This window comes from Lacerta agilis, chromosome 8 (genome assembly GCF_009819535.1).
Source record: "Lacerta agilis isolate rLacAgi1 chromosome 8, rLacAgi1.pri, whole genome shotgun sequence".
In the NCBI taxonomy this organism is placed as follows: Eukaryota; Metazoa; Chordata; class Lepidosauria; order Squamata; family Lacertidae; genus Lacerta; species Lacerta agilis.
The window spans coordinates 1,250,953-1,275,010 of record NC_046319.1 but is presented as its reverse complement, the minus strand read 5'-3'; the positions used below and the strand labels follow the sequence as shown (position 1 = coordinate 1,275,010).

At 51.1% G+C, this 24,058-nt stretch overlaps 2 protein-coding genes across 2 annotated transcripts in view; one reads left to right on the top strand and one right to left on the bottom strand.

Moving 5' to 3' along the window:
• Positions 1-5,713: 5,713 nt before the first annotated feature.
• On the bottom strand, positions 5,714-21,492 carry POLM (DNA polymerase mu). The gene is made up of 12 exons (XM_033158999.1): positions 21,434-21,492; positions 18,733-18,949; positions 17,844-18,030; positions 15,880-15,978; positions 14,458-14,628; positions 13,754-13,825; positions 12,590-12,710; positions 11,054-11,186; positions 9,323-9,425; positions 8,325-8,612; positions 7,677-7,760; positions 5,714-6,000 (listed from the first exon to the last, which is right to left on the bottom strand). Exons 2-12 carry the CDS (start codon positions 18,927-18,929, stop codon positions 5,914-5,916), a joined length of 1,542 nt encoding a protein of 513 aa, XP_033014890.1. The 5' UTR covers positions 18,930-18,949; positions 21,434-21,492; the 3' UTR covers positions 5,714-5,913.
• LOC117050824 (N-acetylglucosamine-6-sulfatase-like) overlaps positions 21,141-24,058 on the top strand; it is an 18,673-nt gene continuing 15,755 nt past the window's right edge. Inside the window, exons 1-2 of the mRNA XM_033156708.1 lie at positions 21,141-21,340; positions 21,603-21,876. Of these exons, the coding sequence (XP_033012599.1) occupies positions 21,141-21,340; positions 21,603-21,876 (474 nt within the window). The remainder of the gene's footprint in view (positions 21,341-21,602; positions 21,877-24,058) is intronic.

Here is a 24,058-nt window from a genome sequence, read left to right as displayed (position 1 = left end):
CAAACGGTGCTGAAATTAATTGCCTGCCTCACTCCTGTTTGTGTCATTTCCCAAAGAAGGGAGGGCAGTCCACACACTACTAGACCCTTGAAGCACATTCAAAGCACATCTCCCCCCCCCCCCGAAAATTATGTTTAGGATTACTGGCAATTGTAGCTCTGTAATGGGTAAACTATAGTGCCTAGAAATTTTTAAGAAGAAGAAGAAGAGTTTGGATTTGATATCCCGCTTTTCACTACCCGAAGGAGTCTCAAAGCGGCTCACATTCTCCTTTCCCTTCCTCCCCCACAACAAACCCTCTGTGAGGTGAGTGGGGCTGAGAGACTTCAGAGAAGTGTGACTAGCCCAAGGTCACCCAGCAGCTGCATGTGGAGGGGAGACGCGAACCCAGTTCGCCAGATTACGAGTCTACCGCTCTTAACCACTACACCACACTGGCTCGCAGTGTGCTTTAAAGGTAATATGTATATAGCAGGTTGAGGGCAAGACCCTGGGCAGGTCACAACAAATACATTAAAAACAGCTTAATGAAATGACTAGAAGGGGGTATGTTTTCTCTAGAAATAAACATCTCATGCATGGCAGAGGGCTGCATCTTCAGCATTCACCAAAAGGTGTACAGAGAAGGTTCCAGGCACACCTCTGTCCAGACCAAATCCAGCAGCTTAGGTGCCACCACAGAGTTGGCCCTCTCCTGGGTCACCAACTCCCAAAGCTTCTGTGGGCAGTAGAACTACCAAAAGCGCTTTGTCCCTCCAGGGACTTTTTGCAAGTTGGGCTGTGGTGATAAGATTTCTCATTAATCTGCTTCCTACTGCTTTGTCCTATGAGACCGGATTCATAGCTAGGTAAACTCCACTTAAGAAGGCATCATTGAACGCCTCCTTTCCCATTTCGCTCTGGACAGCTAATTTTGAGCAACAGGTTTAACATGCTTGATGCAACTCTCTTTCTCTTGCTTTCATAGCATCAGATCCAAACAGCAGCATTGCTTTCTGTTGCTCACCAATTGCAGGGCAAAATGTCACCCTGTAGGGCTTGGGAGCTGGCCTGTCCCTAGGCCACGCACCTCACCAATCCCGTCCCACATTCTCCCGTCAGAAAGGTGTGCTTGAACTATTCCGATGCCCCTCACTTGCCAGAATGAACGATGGAGCGCTGTGTATGCCTTTTGGGCAGCTGAAAGGTAGCCTATGGTGAGCATCCCACCTTTTTCTCCACCACTTTCGACTCCTGGCCCTGCCCACCATTGGCCCCTGGAAGGCTCTCCATGAGGGAGTGCGGCCCTTTGGCTGAAAAAGGTTCCACACCTCTAAGTGGCAAAGCAAGCGGGGATGGGGGGGGGCGATTTGTTCTCTTAACCTATCTGTCAAGGAGGAAAGGGACTCAACATTAAGGGGCAAAGGGAAAACAGGACTTGCCAACGTAGGCTCCCCTGGCACACAGTTGTCCTCCTACTCACGAGGGAGTGGATCCAGCCCACCAGCCCACCTGGGTAAACTTCTGCTTTAACCAGCCTGGCACCATCCGCCATGCCCCCATGCGCCCCGGCACTATGTGATCATGCTGACTGGGGCAGATGGGAGTTGTAGTCCAAGACAACTGGAGAGCACCACATTGGAGAAGACTGGCAGAGGATGCTTCAAGGTAGCAAAGTACACCAACTGCCAGGGTTAGAACTCCTGCCAAAAATGGTTGTGTATACAAAGCCCTAGAGAGTAGGACAAAAGGATTGTGACCAAAGTCACATCTTTCACACGGTAAAAAATGTTTTGTGACCCTTTGTTGCGAACAGCTGTTATGCCCTGGAACTTCTCCCACTGGTGACTCCAACAGCTGCTTAAAAATTGCGACCCAACCAGACTTTCATCCACCTACATAGGTAGCCCACCTTTCAAGGAAGGAAGTTGAACTCTGCCTGATCTCTTGGAGCACATTTTGCAGTCGGGAGGAGTGGGAGATTGGGAAGTAAAAGCACTTGTTCATCCACCCAAGCATTGTAGCGGAAAACCCGTTGCTTCCCCATTATGTTGAGGGTACGCTGCCATAAATAATCCATTTGGGAGGAGGGTAGCAGATTATGGCAAGGAGTCGTGGGTCCAGGGTCACAGCAAGAACCACCATGAAATATGCAAGACCCCCCTCAAAGTCCGTGCAGCGGGAGAGTGGTGAACGCTTATTGGATTTGACTGGGCAGAGTCCCCAGTGGTGGGGAGAGCTGGGCACAGCGCAAAGACTTTGGTCCCACTCACGGAAGCTGTGCCACTGAGGTGGGGGGGGTCACGCAACACTGCAGATTTGAGCAAACTGGAACAAGGAAGGAGGCAGGTGGGCTCGTCTGAGAGCAACACCCAACCATGCCAAGTCCAACCAATCTTAAGGCCTCCTGCTTGACCTGTTTCCACCACCGGGTGGGGGGGGGGCAGTCAGTAACTGCCACAGTCAGAGAGGAGGTGGGGGTGTGATATTTGTAACTGACACTTCAGAAACATGTTCAGGGACAGAACCAGTTTACATTGAAGCATGCACCTTGCTGGATCAGCCGCAAATTCCATCTGGTCCAGCCTCTTGTTCTCCCAGTGGCCACCCAATGCCTCTGAGAAGCCCACAAGCAGGACCAAGTGCAAGAGCCCTCTCCCTCATTTGTGATCTATAGCAAGTTGCAGTCAGAAGGCATGTTGCCTCCAACAGTGGAGTCAGAGCGCAGCCATTGGAGCGGGGACCACTGAGAGCCTTATCCTCCAGATGTATCACAGCAAAAAAAAAAAAAAAATCCAGTGAAAAGCAGCAGAAGACAAAACTTTAGTCAGCCCCAGGGCAGCAGTTGATCTCTGGGACAAGGGGGCAAGTGGGTTATTATTACTATTCCAGGTTCTTAATAGCTCTGAGAAATAATGCTCAGGAAGACACTTCTCCTTCAGGGATGGCTAAAGACATTTTGCTGCCTGAGCAGGACAATAAAAAGGGTTCCGCTGTGGTCTAAACCAGAATGTGGGCTTGCCGATCAGAAGGTAGGCAGTTTGAATGGCCATGACGGGGTGAGCTCCCATTGCTCTGTCCTAGCTCCTGCCAACCTAGCAGTTCAAAAGCCCATCAAGTGCAAGTAGATAAATAGGTACTGCTCTGGTGGAAAGGTAAACAGCATTTCTGTGTGCTGCTCTGGTCATGCTGGCCACATAACCCAGAAGCTGTCAGCGGACAAACACCGGCTCCCTCAGCCTACAGAGCGAGATGAGCGTGCAACCCGTGTTGTCCGCAACTGGACCCAACGGTCAAGGGTCCCTTTACCTTTACCCTGCCTTGCACAAAATCTGATCAGCCTGGGAGTTGCATCTCATTCAAGACTGGTGGCAGGACAGCATCACCTGTAAGGGAAGAGGCAGCAGCAGCAGCAGCAGCAGCAAGCTTACGCAGAACTGGCTGGATGCAGAGGAGTGGTGTGAGGCAGCAGCTGGGGAACCACCAGGGGAAGAAGGCTCAGAGCCAGGGGGTTGGTGGTGGGACACCAATGAATGGTCAGAGGGAAAAGGCTGGGAGCTGAAAAGGAAAGTGGATTTAATGAGCCGGAAGAGGCTCATGCAGAGAGCAGTCCAGACTCAGAGGCTGCAGAGAAGGGGGGGGGGGGTCAAGAGGCAGAGATCAAGTAGTCAGCTGGTCTCCCCCTCCTGCTGCAAGCAGCTCCCTTCCCCTCTGGTCTCCCTGAACATGAAGAGAGACAGGTAAAGGAGCCTGTTCTGCCAAGGGGCAGGGTTCTTTTTGGGATCTGGATCCAATGAAACACACAAATGGAAGAAGAACAAATATGCTTTTATTCCTAGATACAATCAGTAGCAGACAAATGTAGCATACCTGATAAAAGCCCAAGCACAATCTCCTCTTCTGCCGCCCGGGGCCCCAAGGGAGCAGCGGGAGAGATCCCTCACACCAGGAAACCCACAGCGCCCAGTACCTGGTGTGTGGCGAAGCCCAATCTGTCCCCTCCATTCCTTCGTTTATATAGTTAACTTAAGTTTGATTGTTTCCACCCGGCTATCAGGTACCATTCCTGACTGGTCAGGGAATCAGGCACCTGGGTGTGGCTTGGCTAAGGTCATTGGCAGCTGAAGGTGTTCTCAACTAATTGTATCTTCCTCACCAGCAACTTTACTTTGCTAATTTCAAGACTGAGGATGGACTCCTCGTGATTACAAAGATCTTCCGCGAGTTTCCACTACAGAGCCTCAGGTTGCTGGGGAAGGACCCAGCGGAAGAGGGAATTTGGTGAACTGTGAGAAGGTGGGACCTTCAGTCCTCACAACGGCCTCATTCGGGCAAGACCTACTGGGATCGGTAGGCCTGCACTGTTTGGGTTTCCTGGAATAAAGAGTTAACTTCACGGACACCAGGTGTCTTATTACTGACTTGCCCTTGGCTGCTGACACTTGGGGGGCACACACAGCTCTGTCCTCCAGGACCCCACAGCTACTCCAGCACCTGCTGCCTAATGGTTGGACGGGCCCAGTCTCACTTTCCTACAAGCATGCACCAGGGGAGGCTGCCATGTCTCACTTCCACTGCAACCAGCACATGAACCCTGCACTCTGCCCCACTGGGAATGCCTGCCTGCCTGCCTGCCTGCCAGTCCCCAACACAGAAGCAAAATACGAGGCACCCCCTTGTACTTGCAAGGCTCACCAACACCTTTGGGCTTGTGGGCAGATTTGCAAAGCAGTCAAACTGTGACAGGAACCATGCAAACACACAGGCTACCTCCACCATTTGCTGTGCTAAGAAAAATTCAAGACAGAAACTGAGGCAGCGCAGACACAGAAAAAAGTACTTCCATGTTTCTCCAAAAATAAGACACCATCTTATATTTATTTTACTTAAGAAAATAAGCCTATGGCTTATTTTCGGGGGTGTCTTTTTTATTATTATTAAGTACCGTATAGTTCTGGGCACCTGCCTCCTCCTGCCGCGGCCTGCGTTGCTGCTGCTTGGTCCAGCTGTCTCGGGGCACGCGGCCCTGCTTGGCGCCGACCCGGCAGGCCACCTCCTCTTCCTGCTGGCTCCCGGAGGCTCAGGGCGGTGGGCAGCGACCTGGCAAGCCTCCTCCTCTTTCTGCTGCGGCTTGGCGCCCGGAACTGGCTGTTGCTGCTGCTGCTGAAGTACTGACAAAGTGCCCAGCAGCGCCGCACGGAGCGCCCCGAGCCGCGGCAGGAGGAGGAGGAGGCGGCTTGCCGGGTTGGCACCTAGCAGCGCCGCACGGAGCGCCCCGAGCCGCGGCGGCAGAAAGCGGGTTGCCGGGTCGGTGCCCAGCAACGCTGCACGGAGCGCCCCGAGTCGCAGCAGCAGGAGGAGGCGGCTTGCCAGGTCGGCTTCCAGCAGCGCTGCGCTGAGCGCCCCGAGCCTCCGGAAGCCAACAGGAGGAGGAGGCGGCTCTTGCTGGGTCCTGCTGGCTCGTGGCTCCAGGCGGCGCGTGCTGCGGCTCTTGCTGGGTTGCTGGGCGTTTTGATGGGGCTGCACCAGCAGCAACATCCGGGTCTGGGTGCCAACCCGACAGGCCTCTTCCTCTTCTTTGGCGCCCTCTAGAACTGCGCCCAGCACTACGGCTTATTTTTGGGGTATGTCTTATATTTTGTGAATGCTTGAAAATCCTGCCATGGCTTATTTTATAGGCACGTCTTATTTTATGAGAAACACGGTTGTTTATTTCCTTAAAATCCATTAACAAAGAATAGGACAACCCACCCACCCACCGAGGTTTCTGATCTAACAGGCCTATTTCTGAAATCAGTGTAAAAAGGCAAGAGGCTCTCCCTGTTCCAACAGAAAGAGTGCCAGGCAATTCCAAGGTGCTGCAATGTGTTCCCATTTCACTTGGATGAGCCAGTGATTTCTGTGAGATGAAGTAGGTGATTTGCATGGCAGAAATCAGGAGTTTCTCTCTTCTGGGGGTACATACTCCAAGTCTAAATGCTGGAAAATTTCTTCTTCAGAGGCAGCAGTCAAAAATGTTTTCTGGAGGGGGTTTAAAAGACACACACATAAACAAATTAACCAGAGGCTGAAATTATTTCCTCCACATCCTACCTTCTCCCTACGCCCATGAGGCAGGGCTCTGCAGACTCCGTTCGGGGGGGGGGGGGGAACCACCACAAAAAATTTGCACCAGACTTTGTAAGCTGCACAAATTATGCATCTTAAAAGAGATTGCATGCAAACATCCTTGTTTTGCAGAATTTGTGTCACTCCTGTCTCGGGCGCTGTAGGAAAGGGGCAACGCTTCTACTTTGGATGCTTAATGGTAAAGGACTAGGATGCGGCAGCCAGAAAGTCTTCTTCACCCCTCACCTTGTCTAAGTATGCAAGAAGGGCCTTCCTGGATCAGGCCAATGGCCCACCTAGTCTCACAGCATCCTGTTCTCACAGGGCCAACCAGATGCCTGTGTGAAACCTGCAGGCAGGATCTGAGCACAAGAGCATGCTGCCCTCTAGTGCTTTCCAGAAGCATTGCTTGGAGGCATAGTGCAACCATCACAGCTGGTGACATTGCACAAGCTGTTGAAAAGGCCTGGAAACCTGCGTTTATTTGGGGGTGGGGGTGGGGACAAATGGAAAATTCTGCAGCAGTGCCAGTGTTGTTGGCATCCATCTGTCTGGAGAGACAATGGAGTGTGCCTCCAGGGGCAGGGGCGTTCCTAGCCCCTTGGCTGCCCGGGGCGGGAAGCCAAGAGGCACCCCTGGGGGCGACGCCCCGCCCCCACGGGGTGCCGGGCGGGGGCTTTTGGAGCGTTTTTGGGCTGCAAAGAGTCCTGAAGCCGCTGCTGTAGCACAAAGGGTCCAGGGGTGAAGTCAAGCTGCACAAGCCTGGGCAGTATGTTTGGAGGTCCTGGGCTGCCCAGACAGCAAGACACCCCCCCCCCGTCAGCCTCACTGATGTGGTCCAAAGGGAAGCAGAGCAAGACCTTTGGCACCATCTTGGCTGCCGGAGTTGCCAGAAGGAGGCGTACAAGGCGCCATCCAACCCTCTCAGGGACTCCACTCCAGATTTGTGTAGGGTTCACTCCTCAGACTTTTCTTCTCCCAAAGATTTCCTGCAGGGCAGCAGGTACAGATTCTCCCCCGCCCACCTTCCCACCAGCTGATATCATGGAAGGGAAGGAAGGAAGGGTTTCCTTTCTGCCTTTGCTGCAGAAACAGGCACAAAACAGGATTTAGCTCCCTGCTTGTCAGCTGATGAGCAGGGGCTTCATCCTGCTCAGTTTGGTGGTATGCACGACCTCCCTGCTGGGGACGGAAAGGCAAACAGAAAGAAAGGTGCCTTCTGCAAGCATGAGGAGTCTCTCCCTTCCCTTCCCTGCCAAGCGTAAGGGTGGGGGGAGAAACCAGAGGGGTGTTTTGCAAGTCAAGTTTTGCCCTCCCCACCACTTTGGCAATCCCTGCACAAGGGATGATGGCAGGTGGGCAGGACATGCCCGTCAATCATGTGGCATCATGTGATTTGACAGACAGGTTGCCCCACCCACCTGTTGGTGTTGGCCCATGAGGAAGGGCCACAAACAGAAGACCTATAAAGGAGCCCAAAATGCCCCCCCTCCCCAGTTCTAGAAGGCTAAACCAGGCGCAGAGCCGCAGGCGACCCAGGTGGAAAGATCCTTCCTTCTCCGATGCTCCTCTGTCCAAAAGCCATGTACCTGCTCCAGGTGATAAAGGCCATGATTGCTGAGAGCCATCTTCTTCTCGTGCTTGGAGTAGCGCCTGAGGTCGCGCTCAAAATTCTGGGACGTAGCCAAGGGGAGAGAAGAAAGGAGACGGGTTGTCAAGGCAGTCCCTGCCAAACGGCTCACATGAGAATTGCATTCATTCTGTAATTAAAGGCTCTTAAACCTGAAGTACATACCCACCAAAAGTGTGTCTGCAGGGTCTCTGAAAGATTAACTGTTCTCGCCTCCTTTTAATTCACTTCTGCTTTCTGTGGAGTGCATGCAATTCTACTAGATCTCTTGCAACCAGTATCAAGTGGACTACACAGTCCCTTCCCGATGTAAAGATTACCCAGAATTAGGGGGAAATGTTATGTATCTGGGAGCCTTTTTGGCTAAACAGTGGGGTATAAATGCCGTGTATAAAATGCTAAGAAATGGCTCCCTAAAGCAGGAGGTGGTCATGCCAATGCAGTTCCTAGTGCTGGCCCGAGACATTTACTAACTGCTGAAAGGATTCTTTACAGTGTGTTATGGCCTTCCAAGTTTTGAAAAAGAAAGGGAGATGCAAATTGAAACACGGAACCAGTATCCAAGATGGAAAACTCCAGTCCCAGGCAAGATACCCGTTGAACTCACCTTTGAGCCTGTCCAGCCAAGCAAAGCAAATGGAAACTGACTGAAGGGAGTCACAACCAAGTCCACCCTCACAGCTTTCCAGAAACTGGACACTCCAGAACCTGTCACTGCACCACCAGGCTTCTGAGCCCCGGCACCTATCTGAACACCCCCAGGAAGGTGAAGGCAGAAAATGGAGAGACATCGCTCAAAATGGTCCATTGTACTTGCAGTGCTGCCACTCCACAGCTCCAGGTCTTCGAGAGACTGGAAAGTGCTTCTCCGGCTGCTGTGATAGAGCAAGAAGCCCTAGAAAGACAGGAAGGCATAAGGCAAAAGTCACACCACTCCTCAGCATTTATAGGGCCAAGGGTTTTCTGAACACCTGATGGCTGAGGCATGTATCCCACTGGCACCTGGAAAAGGTGCAGAAATAGGCTTTCATGTTGCAGAAGACCCCACACCCTATGCATTGCAGGGGGTCCCTCCCAACTCTACAATTCTCTGATTCTATGCTCCTGCTGAAGCTTCTGATTTGGACACACATGGTCACGCTCAGAACAATGACTCCTGCAGAGATGCAACAAGCAGCCTCCTGGGTTGGCAACGCACAACAGAATCCCCCACCCACTCCACCCACAGTGTGGAAGCTGATAGGAATAAGGGAATGCTGGAGCGATAGAACCTGCAGAGATGCAAGGGGCTGGCTCTTCTGTAGGTGGGCACTTAGTGCTCACAGCAGCTTTTAACCCCTTAATTCCCCCACTCCCATGCAGCCTCTGTCCTTTGCAGTTTGGGAATTACCAATATCAAGGCTTTAGGACTGGCGTGGGGGAAGCTGTGGCCCTCCAGATGCTGTCAGACGCCAGCTCCCAGCCAGCATGGCCAATGGCTTGGGATCTAGAGGGTCACTGTGCTACCTCTGCTTGGAGAGTGTCTGAAATGTTCCACGTTCCGCTTTCCCAGTAATCCTTATGATTCTCCACCATATTCCCCCCTGGACCCAACTCTGCTCCAACCTGCTTCTCCAGACAGCTGATGACTTTCTTTAGCAGTCCCACTTCTTGGCCTTCCGTGGGGTGTGTGAGAAGCAAGTCAACATCGTGGCCGGTTTGTTTCCCTCTGTTAGGGAAGACATGGCAGGAACCAACGAGTCATGGGGAAGGCAGGCAGAAGGAACAGGCTGTGCTCTCTTGTTCTGTCCAGTCCGGCTCTGGTCAATGACTCCAGTTTATTTTCTTGCTGTGCGCATCACCTAAGCCAAGTCAGAACTAGCCTGGTTTGCTCATTGCCACATGGCAAATCTTTGCTCATTTAATAGATAGGTTTACATGAAAGACGGTTTAATGCCATGGGAAGGAGCGCTGTGAGCCTCTTTGCTCCTGTGTGGCTTGGAGCTTCGGCTTTGGTTTAATCATAGGCTCACTGTGCCAGTTTCTCAAACTTCGGTCTGCAGCTGTTGTTGGACTACAACGCCTATCATTCCTAGCTAGTGGCCATAGCTGTCAACTTTCCCTTTTTTGCGGGAAATTCCCTTATTCCAGCGCCGTTTCCCAATGCAAAGAAAGGAAGGTTGACAGCTCTGCTAGTGGGACCAGTGGTCAGGGATGATGGGAGTTGTAGTCTGAGAACAACACTGAGAAGCACTGGTGTAGACCTGTAGCTAGCTATTAGCTATGGCTAGTTCAAACAGGTCAACCTCAAACCATGGGCTGTCATTCAAGTATGTTTTGCTCACAGTAGACCTAGCTTAGTCACGGCCGTGAATTTAAGTGAGTTTATTCTGAGTAAAACTGATAGGAATACCACCCAAAGTCGGCGGGTCTGGCTTGTTTAAAATAAATCGCTGTCAAGTTGTCTAGCTGGACCCTGAAGTGTGACTAAATCGCAAGCTGTGGTGGAGGAAAGGCAGAAGCTCCCCATCTCCTCCTCCTGCTGGATGTGTGGGGAGCAGGAGGCAGCGTGGAAACGGAAGGCTTCCTGCGGCACATCGGCATCACACTCAACTATTGGTTAGGACATGCAAAGGCAGCCAGTGTTGGAACAAAGGCAGGCCTGCTTTGCTGGGTTAAATAAATGCTCGGCTGAATAAAACGTGACTGCAGATCTTCCTCTTTCTGCACTCCCCATCTACCTGCTGGCCTCCAAGGAAGAATGGCAGAGGAGGACTTACACCCGTGTTCCTTTCCTCATCGGGATGTGACAGTTGTACTTGGTGCCAGTCTCCCCTGGCCCACTGCAAACATCATTCCCTGAATTCTTCCTCATCAGAAGCAAAGGCAAGGCCTATCTATGCTACAGACAAACGTGCCCTGAAAACCAGTCATAGCCTCTCTCAAGATGCCCAGGAATGACCATCATTTTGAGAGGGTGCTGAAAATATCTGCGATAGATCCCTATCCTGCTTTGCTGGGCAATTTCCAGAGTTCCCTGCAATGTGGCATTTATAAGCAGATTCTGAAAGTGACTTATGCTCTACCAGAGGGGCAAATTAGTCTCCTGCCCCACTGCAGGAGGAAGTACCTCCTGGGAATGAGAAGAATCCATTGCTCCTTCTTTGGAGGTCTTTAAGCAGAGGCTTGACAGCCATCTGTCAGGAATGCTTTGATGGTGTTTCCTGCTTGGCAGGGGGTTGGACTGGATGGCCCTTGGGGTCTCTTCCAACTCTAGGATTCTATGATTCTATGAATCAACATTGGCACATTCTTGGCACAGGATTCCCAGCATGTTTGTCAAGAGCCCACCCTCACCTTCTAAAGCCACCAGCCAACGTCACAGAAGCTCCAGGCAAGCACTGCCCCACTGCGCCTCGCACCACCTGGCTAATGGCGTCTGCGTCAGAGCGCTCCACTGGGGTGTTGAGGTCGTCGTAATGAAGGAGCCCTGCGGGGAAAAGAAACCCACCAGCAGGTGTGTTCAGGAGCCCCTCAGCACTTGAGGACGAAAAAGCGAGGCGATAGGAAGGCAGAAGATTTCTGTCCATTCGATACAGATGAGGAAAAGACCACAACACAATGGCAGAAAACGCAGAACATCCCAGGGAGGGCAGGGAAGGTCCTGTCGGAAACCCCATGGAGTCACTGTCAGTCAGTGCAGACAACACTGAGCTAGATAGACCAAGGGGTCAGACTCTGACATGGTATAAGGCATGGTGCTCTGGGCTCTTGCAACTTCTTGCTTCTGCCCTGGAGGCAAGAGCCCACGCCAGGGCTGGGCAAAGGGTCCAAGGCAGCCGCAAAGCAGGCACATCTGTGACTCTCCACAAAGTACGGTACTCAAGTAGGAATTGGGCAGCCACTGGTGGTGACCCAAAGCCCTAATTTGGGAGCCACTGAGGATGGCAAATCCCAGTCATAACAGGCCAAAACTAGAGCTAGGCACCTCACAGCTCATTTAATGGAAAATTAATCTTACAAGAATAAAATATAATTTTTTTCTTCTGGTTTGACACTTTTGCTAATTAACAAAAACTAGATGAGTGTTATTTTGTGAAAAAACAACCTGTATGCGTTGCTAGGCATACCCAGGAGACCCACTGAAATTAATGATTGCAACTAACTTCAGTCTATTCATTTCAATGGACCTACTCAGAGTAAAATTTAGTTGGCTACAACCCAAAGAGATTTAATTGTTTAAAAATTGACGAGTTGTTATACCAATTTTCAGTAATTTCAGTTTTCTATGAAAACTTATTATTTATTTATTTATTTGGTTTATTTATTTTTTATTAATGATTCACTTAACATATATATTTGGCATCTATAGTGGAACAGGATCAGCTCCAGTTACAGGTAGGTAGCCATGTTGGTCTGCCATAGTCAAAACAAAATAAAAAATAAAAAATAAAAAAATCGGCTCCAGTTACCTTTTTCTAAAAATAAAAGAAAAGAAAATAAATAGAAAGAAAAAGCAACTACTATTAAACCACAAACTCAGTTTCTAAAGCCTGGGTCAAAAATTCATATATAAATAACGTGGATCTTTATGTTAAAATACTTATTATATGTTAAAATATTCAAACTATGAATACTTTGGAGCAAAATGTGTACAAAAAATGCATAATTTCATGGGTTTTAAAATGAAATTGCTGATACAATGAGGAAAGCAACATGTGTGTAGATATATACATGCCAACAACATGAAATTGATGAGAACACATGCCAAGCTAACATGCCAAGGACATAGACTGAGACACTACCTCCTGCACCCCCCCCCACTTTATTCTCTTGCTCCTTTTCCCCTTACTTTAACCCCCAAGTCCCTCTTCTTACTGCATGGATACTTACCAACTTCCTGCACCTTGCTCAGCTTTGCTCGATGCACCTGCAGATCGGCCAGCGTCCTCAGTCCTTCCTGATACCACCGGCTGGCCGTCTTCACCCCAACCCCAAAGATCTTTGTGAAAACCTGCAGAGTGAAAGTTTGTTGATGGAAGGATTCTGGAGCAAATTCAAGGGCATCTATTCAGTTCACTGCACAGGGCAAAGGCCTACAGATGTGCCTTAGCATTGCCCTGCCATGTACAAAGAGACTTGCATTGTGGTGGCACCTCCTCTGGCTGCTACCTGACTGACGCCGACTTGTGACAGGGCCTTCTCGATGGTGGCTCCGTGTTTGTGCAATGCACACCCTGCTGCATCTTCCTCACTGCTATCTTTCAGAAATTTAAAAATATTCCTGTTTACCCAGGCACTTGATGGCCAATACTGGTTATGGCAACCATGTCATTAATAGCAGTGAGGAAATGTTTTTAAGATGTTCTAGATGGGTTCAAATCACTGACTGAAGTTTTTCAGGAACAACTGGCTTTCTTAATGCTGGTCATTGATTGTGACAATAAAGATCTGATCTGATTTGATTTGTGAAGAGTCTGCAGGATCAGGCCCAAGGCCATCTAGCCCAACATTCTGTTTTCACAGTGGCCAACAGTTCTCACAGTGGTCTATGGAAATCCAAAAAGCAGGACCTGAGCACAACAGCACTCTTCCCACTACAGGGAAGAAGAACAAGAAGAGTTTGGATTTGATATCCCGCTTTATCACTACCTGAAGGAGTCTTAAAGCAGCTCACATTCTCCTTTCTCTTCCTCCCCCACAACAAACACTCTGTGAGGTGAGTGGGGCTGAGAGACTTCAGAGAAGTGTGACCAGCCCAAGGTCACCCAGCAGCTGCATGTGGAGGAGTGGAGACGCGAACCCGGTTCCCCAGATTACGAGTCTACCGCTCTTAACCACTACACCACACTGGCTCTCAACATTTCCTCTCTACCCTCACATAACGGAGACACACAAAGCCCTGTTCCAAGGTTTCCCAAGGGCACAGAACACATGCCCAAGGGCCACTGTATGTTCCCCAACACTGGGGCTGGCAGGAGCTCTAGGCCAACATCCTCTGGTGGGCCACAGGTTACCCACACCGGGCCAAAAGCCATTCGATAACAGCCATCACACCTTCATTGCCTGGTATCTCTCGGAATGCTTGACTTGCTCCACCTCTGCCGATGCTCCGTCTTCCAGCACCTCCTGGTCAGGGGAGACAAAGGCAGAGCTGTCTCAGCCACGACACAACTGATAAAAGATGCACGGAGCTCTGACACTCTGGAAGAGAGCACAGCTCAGCTGCAGTGCCCAGGCGGGCGTGTGGAAGGTTCAACAGCAGACACAGGTTAAAAGAAGGGGATTGGGATTGGCCAGAAGTGGATGGGAAAGGCAGATCTCTCTCTGCTCAAGACATCAGAAGAGACATTATTCAAAGAATAACGAAGTACCAGCTGCTACTCAAGGTGAAATACACCAGTATTGTGTCTAGGAAAAGGATTATCCAAAGACCTGTGTCCTGGGAGTGGCAAAAGCCAGTTGCTGTAGCAGGCTAAACCACGGTGCTTCCTGCCTGGAGGTGTGCAAGGGCATCAGAACAGACACTGTTTCGGCTCCATCAGAGCCAGGTAAACGTTCCCTGCCACTCCTGGAGGTCTGCATTCCTTTAGGGAACAGGGGGCGGAGTAGAAGTGGAGAAGTTTTATCAGCCTGAAGGTCACATTTCCTTCTGGGTGCAAAGTCAGCAAGGAAACCTTCTGTTAGCATGCAGAACGTGGCAGAAAGGCAGAAGCCAAGGCTGTGGAGGAAAGAGAGGAAGATCCAGGGAGCGCCATCACCTGAATGATTCTCTTGGAGTGCTCTCCTATGCAGGGAAGGGAACGCAGGTCCTGCACGCTTCTGACTGTCCAGGGTAAGGACTTGAGGACAGAGGCAGCCCTGGAGAAGGCCAGGCTGCGGGCTTCACTGCCACAAAAGTGTGCCTCCTCTGCCATCGTTTGCAGAACTTCCTGTCAAGGGAAAGGCAATTAAGGATCATTCTCAAAGGGGGCTCCCCGGCAAAAGCAAGTTCAAACACTCAAAAGAGGATCCGACCATCTCACCAACTCCATATGCAAAGTATCACGCTTCTGAATGCAGCTGCATCAAGGCAGACTCTCCCCGCATGGGTAAAGCTAGCACACCAGGGAGAAGGACAGAGCAGAAGGGTTTACCCTGACCTGCTAGCTTTGAACACAGCAAGACTCTGACTTAGGGTTGCCATCTTTACCATTCCTGTGCCCCCAACAACAGCCTGACATGCAAAGGGCTTAGCACCTGAACCTTTCCTGACCACTTATTTCTGAGCAGAATTGATACCCTCGGCCCAGTATACCCGAAGGGGCATCTCCACTCCCACCATTCAGCATGGGCGCTGAGGTCAAGAAGTGAGGTTACAGGGCACCAGGCAGAAGGCCTTCTCAGTAGTGGCACCCTCCCTGTGGAATGCCCTCCCATCAGATGTCAAGGAGATAAAGAACTACTCAACCTTCAGAAGACATCTGAAGGGAAGTTTTACATGTGTGATGTTCTGTTGTGTTTTTATATTATGTTGGAAGCTGCCCAGAGTGGCTGGGGCAACCTAGTCAGATGGGCGGGGTACAAATAATAAAATTATTGTTCTTACTATTACTCCATTTTTAAGACAACTTACAAGTTTTTTAAAAACACATAAACAAATCAGCAACACACACAATAAGCGGATGCATTGGAACAGCCAGACACCCACATTTTTTTCCCAAAGGTGATTTAAAAGCAGGCAGAGGGGGAGGTAGATGCAAGATTTGCTGTTTGCCTCCACCCTAGGAAACTCTCTACCTGCTTTTTTGTGGCTGACAGGCTGCTTGTCAAGGCTGGTAAAGCGGTGGAACCCTTCTTTCTATCACGGGGTTGCACTCAGTACCTGAGCTATGCAGTATAGTGAGGTTGCACCATGTGGCCTACTCAGTGTTTGAGCTGGGCGAGCAAGGAAGAAACCTCCCATATTAGGCCCTCCCATTTGCCATGTTTAGGCTGAGCTGCTTTTGTTCCATCCCTTATTGTTCATCCATTCCAATGGGCTCAAAATGTTTCCCATGTGCTTCTGGTTTCCTGCTTCTGCATTTATCTGCAATTATTTTCATAAGTATTAAATAATTTGTCATGAGTGTGACAGAGACACTCTCTGTCCCTGCAGCCTTGTTCTCTGCTCAATCTCTCCAAGGTGATGCCCAAACTATTACCGTGAGTGTCTGATTCCTGTGCATGAGCAGAGTTCGGCGCTGGCAAGCATACACTGGCACCTGGCACCTGGCCTCCAGCGTCTCTGCCTGGGCAGCCACCTGAAAGACAGAACATTTAGCTCCCCTGCATTGAAGGGCTCAGTGTCAGTAACTAAAAATAGTTTTTATACTTTACATCCTCCTTCTGTGTAAATTTCAGTTCCCCAAACGCTTCCTCTTAGTCACACTCTAGTAGTGTCACAACAGAGCACGAGCAAGAAACTGGGGGGGGGGGGGGCAGGAAGAGAGAAATTGGGAAACTGTGTTTGCGGGGAGAGAGAGAGAGAGTGATGGCATTAGAGAGGCACCCTCCACCCTGTTTTTCTGGTAAGGAATTACTAATTGCACAAAATATGACAGCACTCAAGCCACTCCAAGGCCACATTCATACCATACATTTAGAGTGCTATAATACCGCTTTAAACAACCATGGCTTCCCCCAAATAATTCTGAGAGCTGTGGTTAAGGGTGTGAAGAGTTGTCACGAGCTACAATTCCCAGAGTTCCCTGGAAAGAGGGATTGATTGTTAAACCACTCTGGGAATGGTGCTGGGCAGACTTTGTCTACCTCCCTACTTACAGATCACACACCCCCCCCCCAAAAAAAACCCACACAGCTATTCTAGACAAACGCCATTAAGAGCAAGTGTTAAACAATGCTGGGCCTTGCCTGACCTTGTTCCTCTGCGGGACTCACAATGAAATGTTGCAGTAGAGAGAGCTTCTGTTCAGGGTTGCCGTCAGCCAGCCCTATTACTATGGGTTTGGGGGATTAGCCTGTCGTGACACCCATGGGCCCCTTCCAGACCTGTTCCTTGGCTGGCCTCCTCAGCACCTCAAAGAAGAGATGTGTTGCCATAGTGACAACTAAAGATGCTTCCAGCAGTGGGCAGGCATTTCCCCTCCCTCCCACCCCTCACCTGGCTGGGTGGTCATCCTACAAAGGAGAACAATAGGCCGGGGGGGAGGGGAGTTAGTAGTTGAGTTTTGGCTTATGCTGGAGACCCAGAGACATGCCTGCCCTGAGCTTGACTCAAAGTTAAAAGCATTATCAGTTGGAGCTTTCATGCTGTGAACCCCTCCATCCTTTGCTCAGGTTGCATATGTGTAAATAAAAGCACGTAGCCTAAGGACACCACTGTCTCCATCAACCTACATTCATAGAATCATAGTTGTAGGCTTGGAAGGGACCATGAGGATCATCTAGTTCAACCCCCTGCAATGCAGGAGTCTTTTGCCCAACATGGGGCTCGAACCTACGACCCCGGGATTAAGGGTCTCATACTCTACCAGACCCAGGGAAGCGCTGGCACCCAGAGTGTCTTGCCTCTCAGAGATTGCAGCGCACACAACAAAACTCAGTCCTCACAGGCAGGTTTGATGGGGGGTTGCTCTCCTAGGTGACTTTTTCCTAAATACCATTTGCACTCCTATATACTTGGGACCCCCCACCCTGCCAGGTATGCTGAGAGCCCCACCTCCAATTTCTCAGCAGTCCTGTTGCAACTGCACAGACATTGGCACTCAGCATCTGACTGATAGGAGCAGCGCAGTTTTACTGTTGTGAGGTGCATTGGAGGCCTAGAAAGGAGTTTCCGTAAGTAATCAATACAGTGGAACCTCGTGGTACGTACTGTCCTCCTTACGAAAGCTTCGGGTTACGAGCTCTGCTAACCTGGAAGTAGATGCTCCCAGTTGCGAACTTTGCCCCGGGATGCGAGTAGAAGTAGCGCACCAGCGGCAAGGGAGGCGCCATTAGCAAAAGTGCGCCTCACGTTAAGAACAGTTTTGGGTTACAAACAGACCTCTGGAATGAATTACCAGTCTGTAACCGGAGGCACCACTGTAAAGCTTACAATGGTAATGATGGTGTACCTGAATCTGGCTGGAACCCAGGACAAGGGTCTGCTAGGTTACTTCCTCACCTGGAGACAGTGCCTGGGTTCAATCTCTGCAGGCCGCCCAGCACCCATGCTCTCTGTGAACCAGCTGATGTTCAGCAGCGCCGGGCAGCAACCCAAAACATCGATGCCGTGTCTCCCGTTCTTCAGCAGCCACTCAACCACCTCATCTCCAGAGTTGCCCTCCGACACCACGTGGGTAACTCTGTCACTGGAAAGCACCACATGGAGGAGGGGGAGAGAAGACTCTGAGCAACATCGCTGCGCAAACCCAACCCAGTCAATCCAGCCCAGCAAGCAGAGGGTCCCTCCAGACTGCCGTGGCGTAGCTAGCCGGTCGGGTGCTGGGTGCATCACACGTGTCCTGAAGCCGGGCGTGGGGCATGGGGGCATGGCATGGGGCAAGGCAAGACACCCATGGGGGCGAGGCAAGCTGCGTGCAGCCTCTCCGCCGCCTTCCCCTCAGCTGTAGGGAGGCAAGTGCCGGCCCCCACAGTGTGGTGCCCAGTGCCAGCTGCATTTTGTTACGTTTGTTGACTGAACTAAAAAGTTTCGTGAGCCCATTAAAAAAAACAAAAACATTTTTATCATTTTGTCACCCCCCTCAATGATGACACCCGGGGCAGTCCGCACCCCCACACCCCTTCCTCCATCACTGCCAGGCTTGGGAGGGGGGGAGCAGGGGTGTCCTGCAACATGTCACTGTCCTAGCAGGGGCCATTCACACATCACTCCACTTTATCAGGTGTTTGGCCTCCTCATGCTACCACATTATTGCTCTTTGGAGCAGTACTCTTGCACCATAACAGAACAAAATGCGCCCAGGGCATTTGTGGCATGAAAATCCAGGGTGGGCTGCCCTCTTTTTCTCTTCCTTCTTCAGAGGGAGAGTCTGGCCCACCTCCCTTTTTACCTGTTGGCATCCTCCACGCAGAAACCCCTTTGGCGGGCCAGAGTGGTAAGGAAAGCCTTGCGTGTGGCTCCCATCCTCTTCTCCACCAGGCACAGCACCACTTTGGGGAAGCGCACAGGATGCGCCAGGCGAGCTGCAGGGCCGGGCAGCTGCAAGCGCTGCTTCTTCTTCTTCTTCACTGGAAACTGCGACGTCATTGGCTCAGCGAAGGAAGACCCTTCCCCAAAAGGAAGAAAGCAGTCAAAACTGAGAGACCAGAGCAAAGAGGGCAGGGGCCTCCCCTGCACTATTTGCAGTGCCTGCTAAAATCATTCTTGTTTAAACAAGCCTATCCAGATGCTTGGAAAGCTGAGGTAATTTTAATCTGCTTTAGGATTTCATCTTTTGTACATTTTATTTCATTTTTAGGGTTGGTTTTTTTCAAATTAAATACTAATTCTGCCCATTTGAAGATCTCAGGGAGATTCAAAGCTTGTTTTAAAGTATTGTTGTAATTTTTTCTGGATTTTACTGTTTGTTCTTTTGTAAACAGCTCTGAGGTTTTCTTATGAACAAGCAACATATAAATTTTATGAAACAAGATATAATAGATATTAAATAAATAAAATGCAGGGAGAGGAATTATTTTGACAGGCCAACCTTCAATCCACAAAATAGTAATTAAAAATGGAATCCCTGCCACATAGTATTTAATCTAACGGTTATGTCAAAAGAAGCCCCCCCCCCCACCTGCCTGCACAATATTTAATCCCAGCTGTCCAGCAAGAGGACAAGAGAAATCCTAATTTGCCTGCTGGAGCAAATTTGCAAAATGGATATGCTCAGGACCACAGCTTTCCTATCCATGAAAGGCGGGGGAAATTATACAAAAGACCAGAGCAGTAGGCTGCAATCCTAGACACTCTTTCCTACAAGTAAGACCTATCAGATTCAATGGGGGTTTACTCCTGAGTAGACAGGTATAGCGTTGCTCTTTTGGGCTGTCAGTCAGAAGAGACAACTCTGGACTAGGGAGACAAAGAGTGTCACATCGCATAGCGCCATTTCCTATGTTCCCAGTGAATAATAACATTAATATATGCCAGGCGTACCGTATATTGCTTTTTGCCTGCCTTTCTCCTTTATCTTGAATGGTAGACTTAGCTAAAACTTTTTATCTCTTAGAATGTTGCTGGAGATAGTTAAGCAGAGGAAGCTTTTCCTTGCAACTAAATCCAAACTCTCAGGCTGCTATTAAGAGATGAAGAGCAGAGGCAGTAAGAAAAACACAGCAATGTCCTACCCAAGACTGAGCAAAGGAATTAAAAATGATTCTGCAGCAGAGTTCTGCCCATCCTAACACAGGGGTGGGGAGACCCTGTGAGGGCCACACTTCATGTCCTTGAATGCCCAGGGCAACAGGAGAAGGGGGTGTCAGTGAGGAGGCTGGTCTCTCTGTAAAGGTAAAGGTAAAGGGACCCCTGACCATTAGGTCCAGTCGTGTCCGACTCTGGGGTTGCGGCGCTCATCTCGCTTTATTGGCTGAGGGAGCTGGCGTACAGCTTCCAGGTCATGTGGCCAGCAGGACTAAGCCGCTTCTGGTGAACCAGAGCAGCGCACAGAAATGCCGTTTACCTTCCTGTCGGAGCGGTACCTATTTATCTACTTGCACTTTTGACGTGCTTTCGAACTGCTAGGTGGGCAGGAGCAAGGACCAAGCAACAGGAGCTCACCCCATTGCAGGGATTCAAACCGCCGACCTTCCGATCAGGAAGCCCCAGGCTCTGTGGTTTTTCTGTACCTTTTCTGTACAAAGGTAAAATTCCCAGTATGTGTTGCTCCACCCACTTTTGCTTCTGGCCACGCCCACCACTGGCCAGCGGGCCCAGAAGTTGGCTAGCAGGGAATGTGGCCCATGGGCCCTCATGAAAGCCAAGATGGGGATGGGAGAAGCGGGGATGGGTGTCAGTGCAGTTCCTGGAAGGACCCCATGGAGGAAGGAGGGCAAGTTAAAAAAAACCCACACTCAGCTGGAGAAGCCTCTATGATTGCATTCACTCGCTTTTACTTATTTCATAAAGTTTAGATACTGCTTGAATGTATTTTGAAAAACCTCAAAGTGGCTTACGTAAAGAATAAAACCATCAGTCAAAACAGGTGCCGTATGCAGTAACACTGAAAAACAATTTAAGATCAATAAAAAGCTAAAAACAGGTTAAAATGTTATCAACATTCCACATTATCTGGGTAGGCTTGTCGAAGCAAAATATGCTTTTAGCAGGCACCGAAAAAAGTAAAGAAAGGCTCCTGCCCAACGTCAACATGTTTCAAACGGTGGGTGCTGCTGCCCCCGCCCCCCAAAAAGATGCGCGGAAGGAGCACATCAAAGCGGTCCAGCGAGCGGACGCATCCTGACTCCCCTTCAGTAGATGGTTCTCCCTCCCCCGTCCCGGTTCATCCGCGCAACAACCCTGCGAGGTAAGCTCGGCGGAGCAGGAGCGCTGAGCGGCCAAGGGGAGCAGCCGGAGTCCCAGGAGAGGGCGCGCAGGGCTGCGCCTCCCAGTTCCCGCCGGGCCGACTCGAGCCCCTGCCTGCAGCGCCACCCGGCGGACCGAAGGAGGCCGGGCGGGCAGGGGGGGGACTCACCCCCGTGGAAAGAGGCACGGGATCCGGCGCTCGTCTGTCTCCCTCCCTCCCTCCCTCCTTCGTGCTCGCGGCTCACCTGCGCAGGCGGCTTTCCGGCTCCTGCGCGCTCCCGGGATCCGGGCCGATGGAGCAAGCTTCCCTGGCCCCGCCCCTTCCATGCAAACCTTCCCTGCGGCCCCGCCCCCCCTCCCCCCCCTCCTGCTTTTGTGGAACTGAAAGTGACGCGCTTTGCAAAAAAAAAAAAGGCACCCGAACCCCAGAGACGCCGCGGGGCAAGAAGGGTCTCCGTGGGGCAGCGCAGGGAAGCGCCACTTCCTGGCCAGTGGGGCGCGGAGCGGAGGCGCCTTTGCCGCGCAGCTTCTCATGGGGGGCTTCTTGAAGCGGGGGTCCGGGCTCCTCGGCGTTCTGTTCGCGGCCTGCCTTCTCCTGGAAGCAGCAGCCGGAGGGGGAAGGGGGAGAGCCAAGGACAATATCCTGCTAATCCTGACCGATGACCAAGACCGAGAGATCGGGGGCATGGTAAGTGCCGGGGCGGGGTCCGCCTCAGTCTCCACATTACTCAGAATCACAGTAACGGCATCTAGGATACGAAGTGCACGTGTGGCTCCTGGCTGCTTAATGCTTCGGCTCAGCTGTGAGGTTGGCGGCCTAGCGAAAAGAATACAACCAGGGCCGGTGCTGGGGGTTTTTGCGCCCTAGGCGAGATCACCTTCTGGCGCCCACCCCCACCCCCACCCCCCGCCAATCATATTTCAAACACAGATATATTATAAAGCACAGAATTTGAAATTGTTTACTTATTTTTTAAAAATTGTGAAAACAAGTCATAAAACAATTTCTGATTTATTTTCTCAAACAGAACACAGTGCTAGAGTCAGGATTTAGGAAGCTCAGTTGCTCACAATCACTGACATCATGGTGACTAGCGCTACGTGCCTCAGAAAAGCCACAATGAAGAACCTACTTCCAGCTTCTTACTTTCTGTGGGGATGCTGTGTCACTGGGTTTTACAGATCACCTTTAACTCAGTAGCATCTCTGACCTTTAGCTGCTATATCTATGAAAAATATGAGCATGTCTGATCTGTGACTTTTGACGGCTAGTCCCAGTTATTATTCTCTAATGGGGCGGGGGAGAGATGCACCCCATATGGTCCCAAATGCATGTTTGCTTTGCTGCTTTTGATGCCCCACATACACAGGGGCGTTCCTAGCCCCTTGGCTGCCCGGGGCGGGAAGCCAAGAGGCACCCCTGGGGGCGGGGCGTCGCCCTGCGCGCGCGCGTCATGGCGCGCGCGGGCGCCGGGCGGGAGCGGGGCGCGGGCGAGGCGATGCCCCGCCCCCGCGGGGTGCCCGGGCGGGGGCTTTTGGAGCCTTTTTGGGCTGCAAAGAGTCCTGAAGCCGCTGCTGTAGCACAAAGGGGGTGCTACAGCAGCGGCTTCAGGACTCTTTGCAGCCCAAAAAGGCTCCCCAAGTTCCCGCCCGGCATCCCCGGGAGCGGGGCATCGCGGCGTGTGCGTCATGACGCACGCACACACGGCGACTCCCCGCCCCCGGGGGGTGCCGGGCGCAGGCTTTTGGAGCCTCTGCAGCCCGCGAAAAGCCACTGGAGGGCGCGGGGGCTATTTTGGGTGCTGCCGGGGCAGAGCCGCAGGAGCGGCCAGCGAGGCGGGTGACACCCCGACTCGCTGGCGGCCCCTGCAGCTCCACCCCGGCAGTGCCGAAAATAGCCTAAAAAGAATTTAAAAAAAAAATGTAGAAAAAAAGCCCAGTGGGCGGGGCAGCCCCCCATGGGTCACCCCCAGCAGGGGCGCTGCCCGGGGCCCCCCGCCCCCTCCGACCCCCCCCCTGCGACGCCCCTGCACATACAAAACCCTCTCATATTCAGAGCAAGCTTGGGCTTGCTCTCCTGAGTGTTGAATGTTTCCTGCTTGGCAGGGGGTTGGACTGGATGGCCCTTGTGGTCTCTTCCAACTCTATGATTCTATGAATCAAGTCAAGGTGTGCATGTGTGTGTGTGTTTGCAGGGGTGGGTGTGTGGTCCTTGTTTGGATCAGGTTCCCCACAGGGGCAATTTGAGTGAGAACAAACAAAAACTGTGCACTTAAATAGACACCTGTGTAGCTAACATAACATGTCTCTTAGCCCTGAGAGATAGTTCACAAAGGAGACCTGTGGGGTCTGTGGCTGATGGGAGTTGCAGTCCAACAACATCTGGAAGGCGCCAGGTTGGTGAAGGCTGATGTAAGGGAAGGCACATTTTTGACATATCTACTTTTAGCTCATTTTCTTTCACTCACTCTTACTCTCTTCTCTTAAAAACAAAAATGTTAAAAATGGCGGAGGTCTTGACCTCTTGGTTCAAGACCTGTATTTTAGGCTACCATTGTGCCACAATGGACAAAGAATGCCATTTTGCCTTTATTGATGAGGCACAAAGGTATTTTGGGGAGTGGATGTGTGTATTGAGCCAGACTCAAAGGATTGCTTTGAAGATTAAATTGCAGAAAAAGAAAATTACCCCCAAACACTCATAAGAACATTTTGTGGCAGGTGTTCCTGAAAATGATTGTAGGCTGCAGAACATGGAAAGGAGAAGGCCATTCTGCCATCATCCCAACCATCTTCTGTATCAGGGTTTGGGGGAACCGGTAGCCTTTTCTTGGATTCCAACTCCTGTCCCTTGCAGCCAGCAGGACCAG

Excerpts from the sequence above, each read along its gene's own strand:
- POLM (XM_033158999.1), bottom strand. The coding sequence starts at position 18,929 with ATGACGTCGCAGTTTCCAGTGAAGAAGAAGAAGAAGCAGCGCTTGCAG. Across the intron at positions 9,426-11,053 it reads TTGGCTGGTGGCTTTAGAAG|AGGGAAACAAACCGGCCACG; the intron begins GTGAGGGTGGGC and ends CTTCCCTAACAG. Across the intron at positions 8,613-9,322 it reads TCAGCTGTCTGGAGAAGCAG|GGCTTCTTGCTCTATCACAG; the intron begins GTTGGAGCAGAG and ends CTGTCTTTCTAG.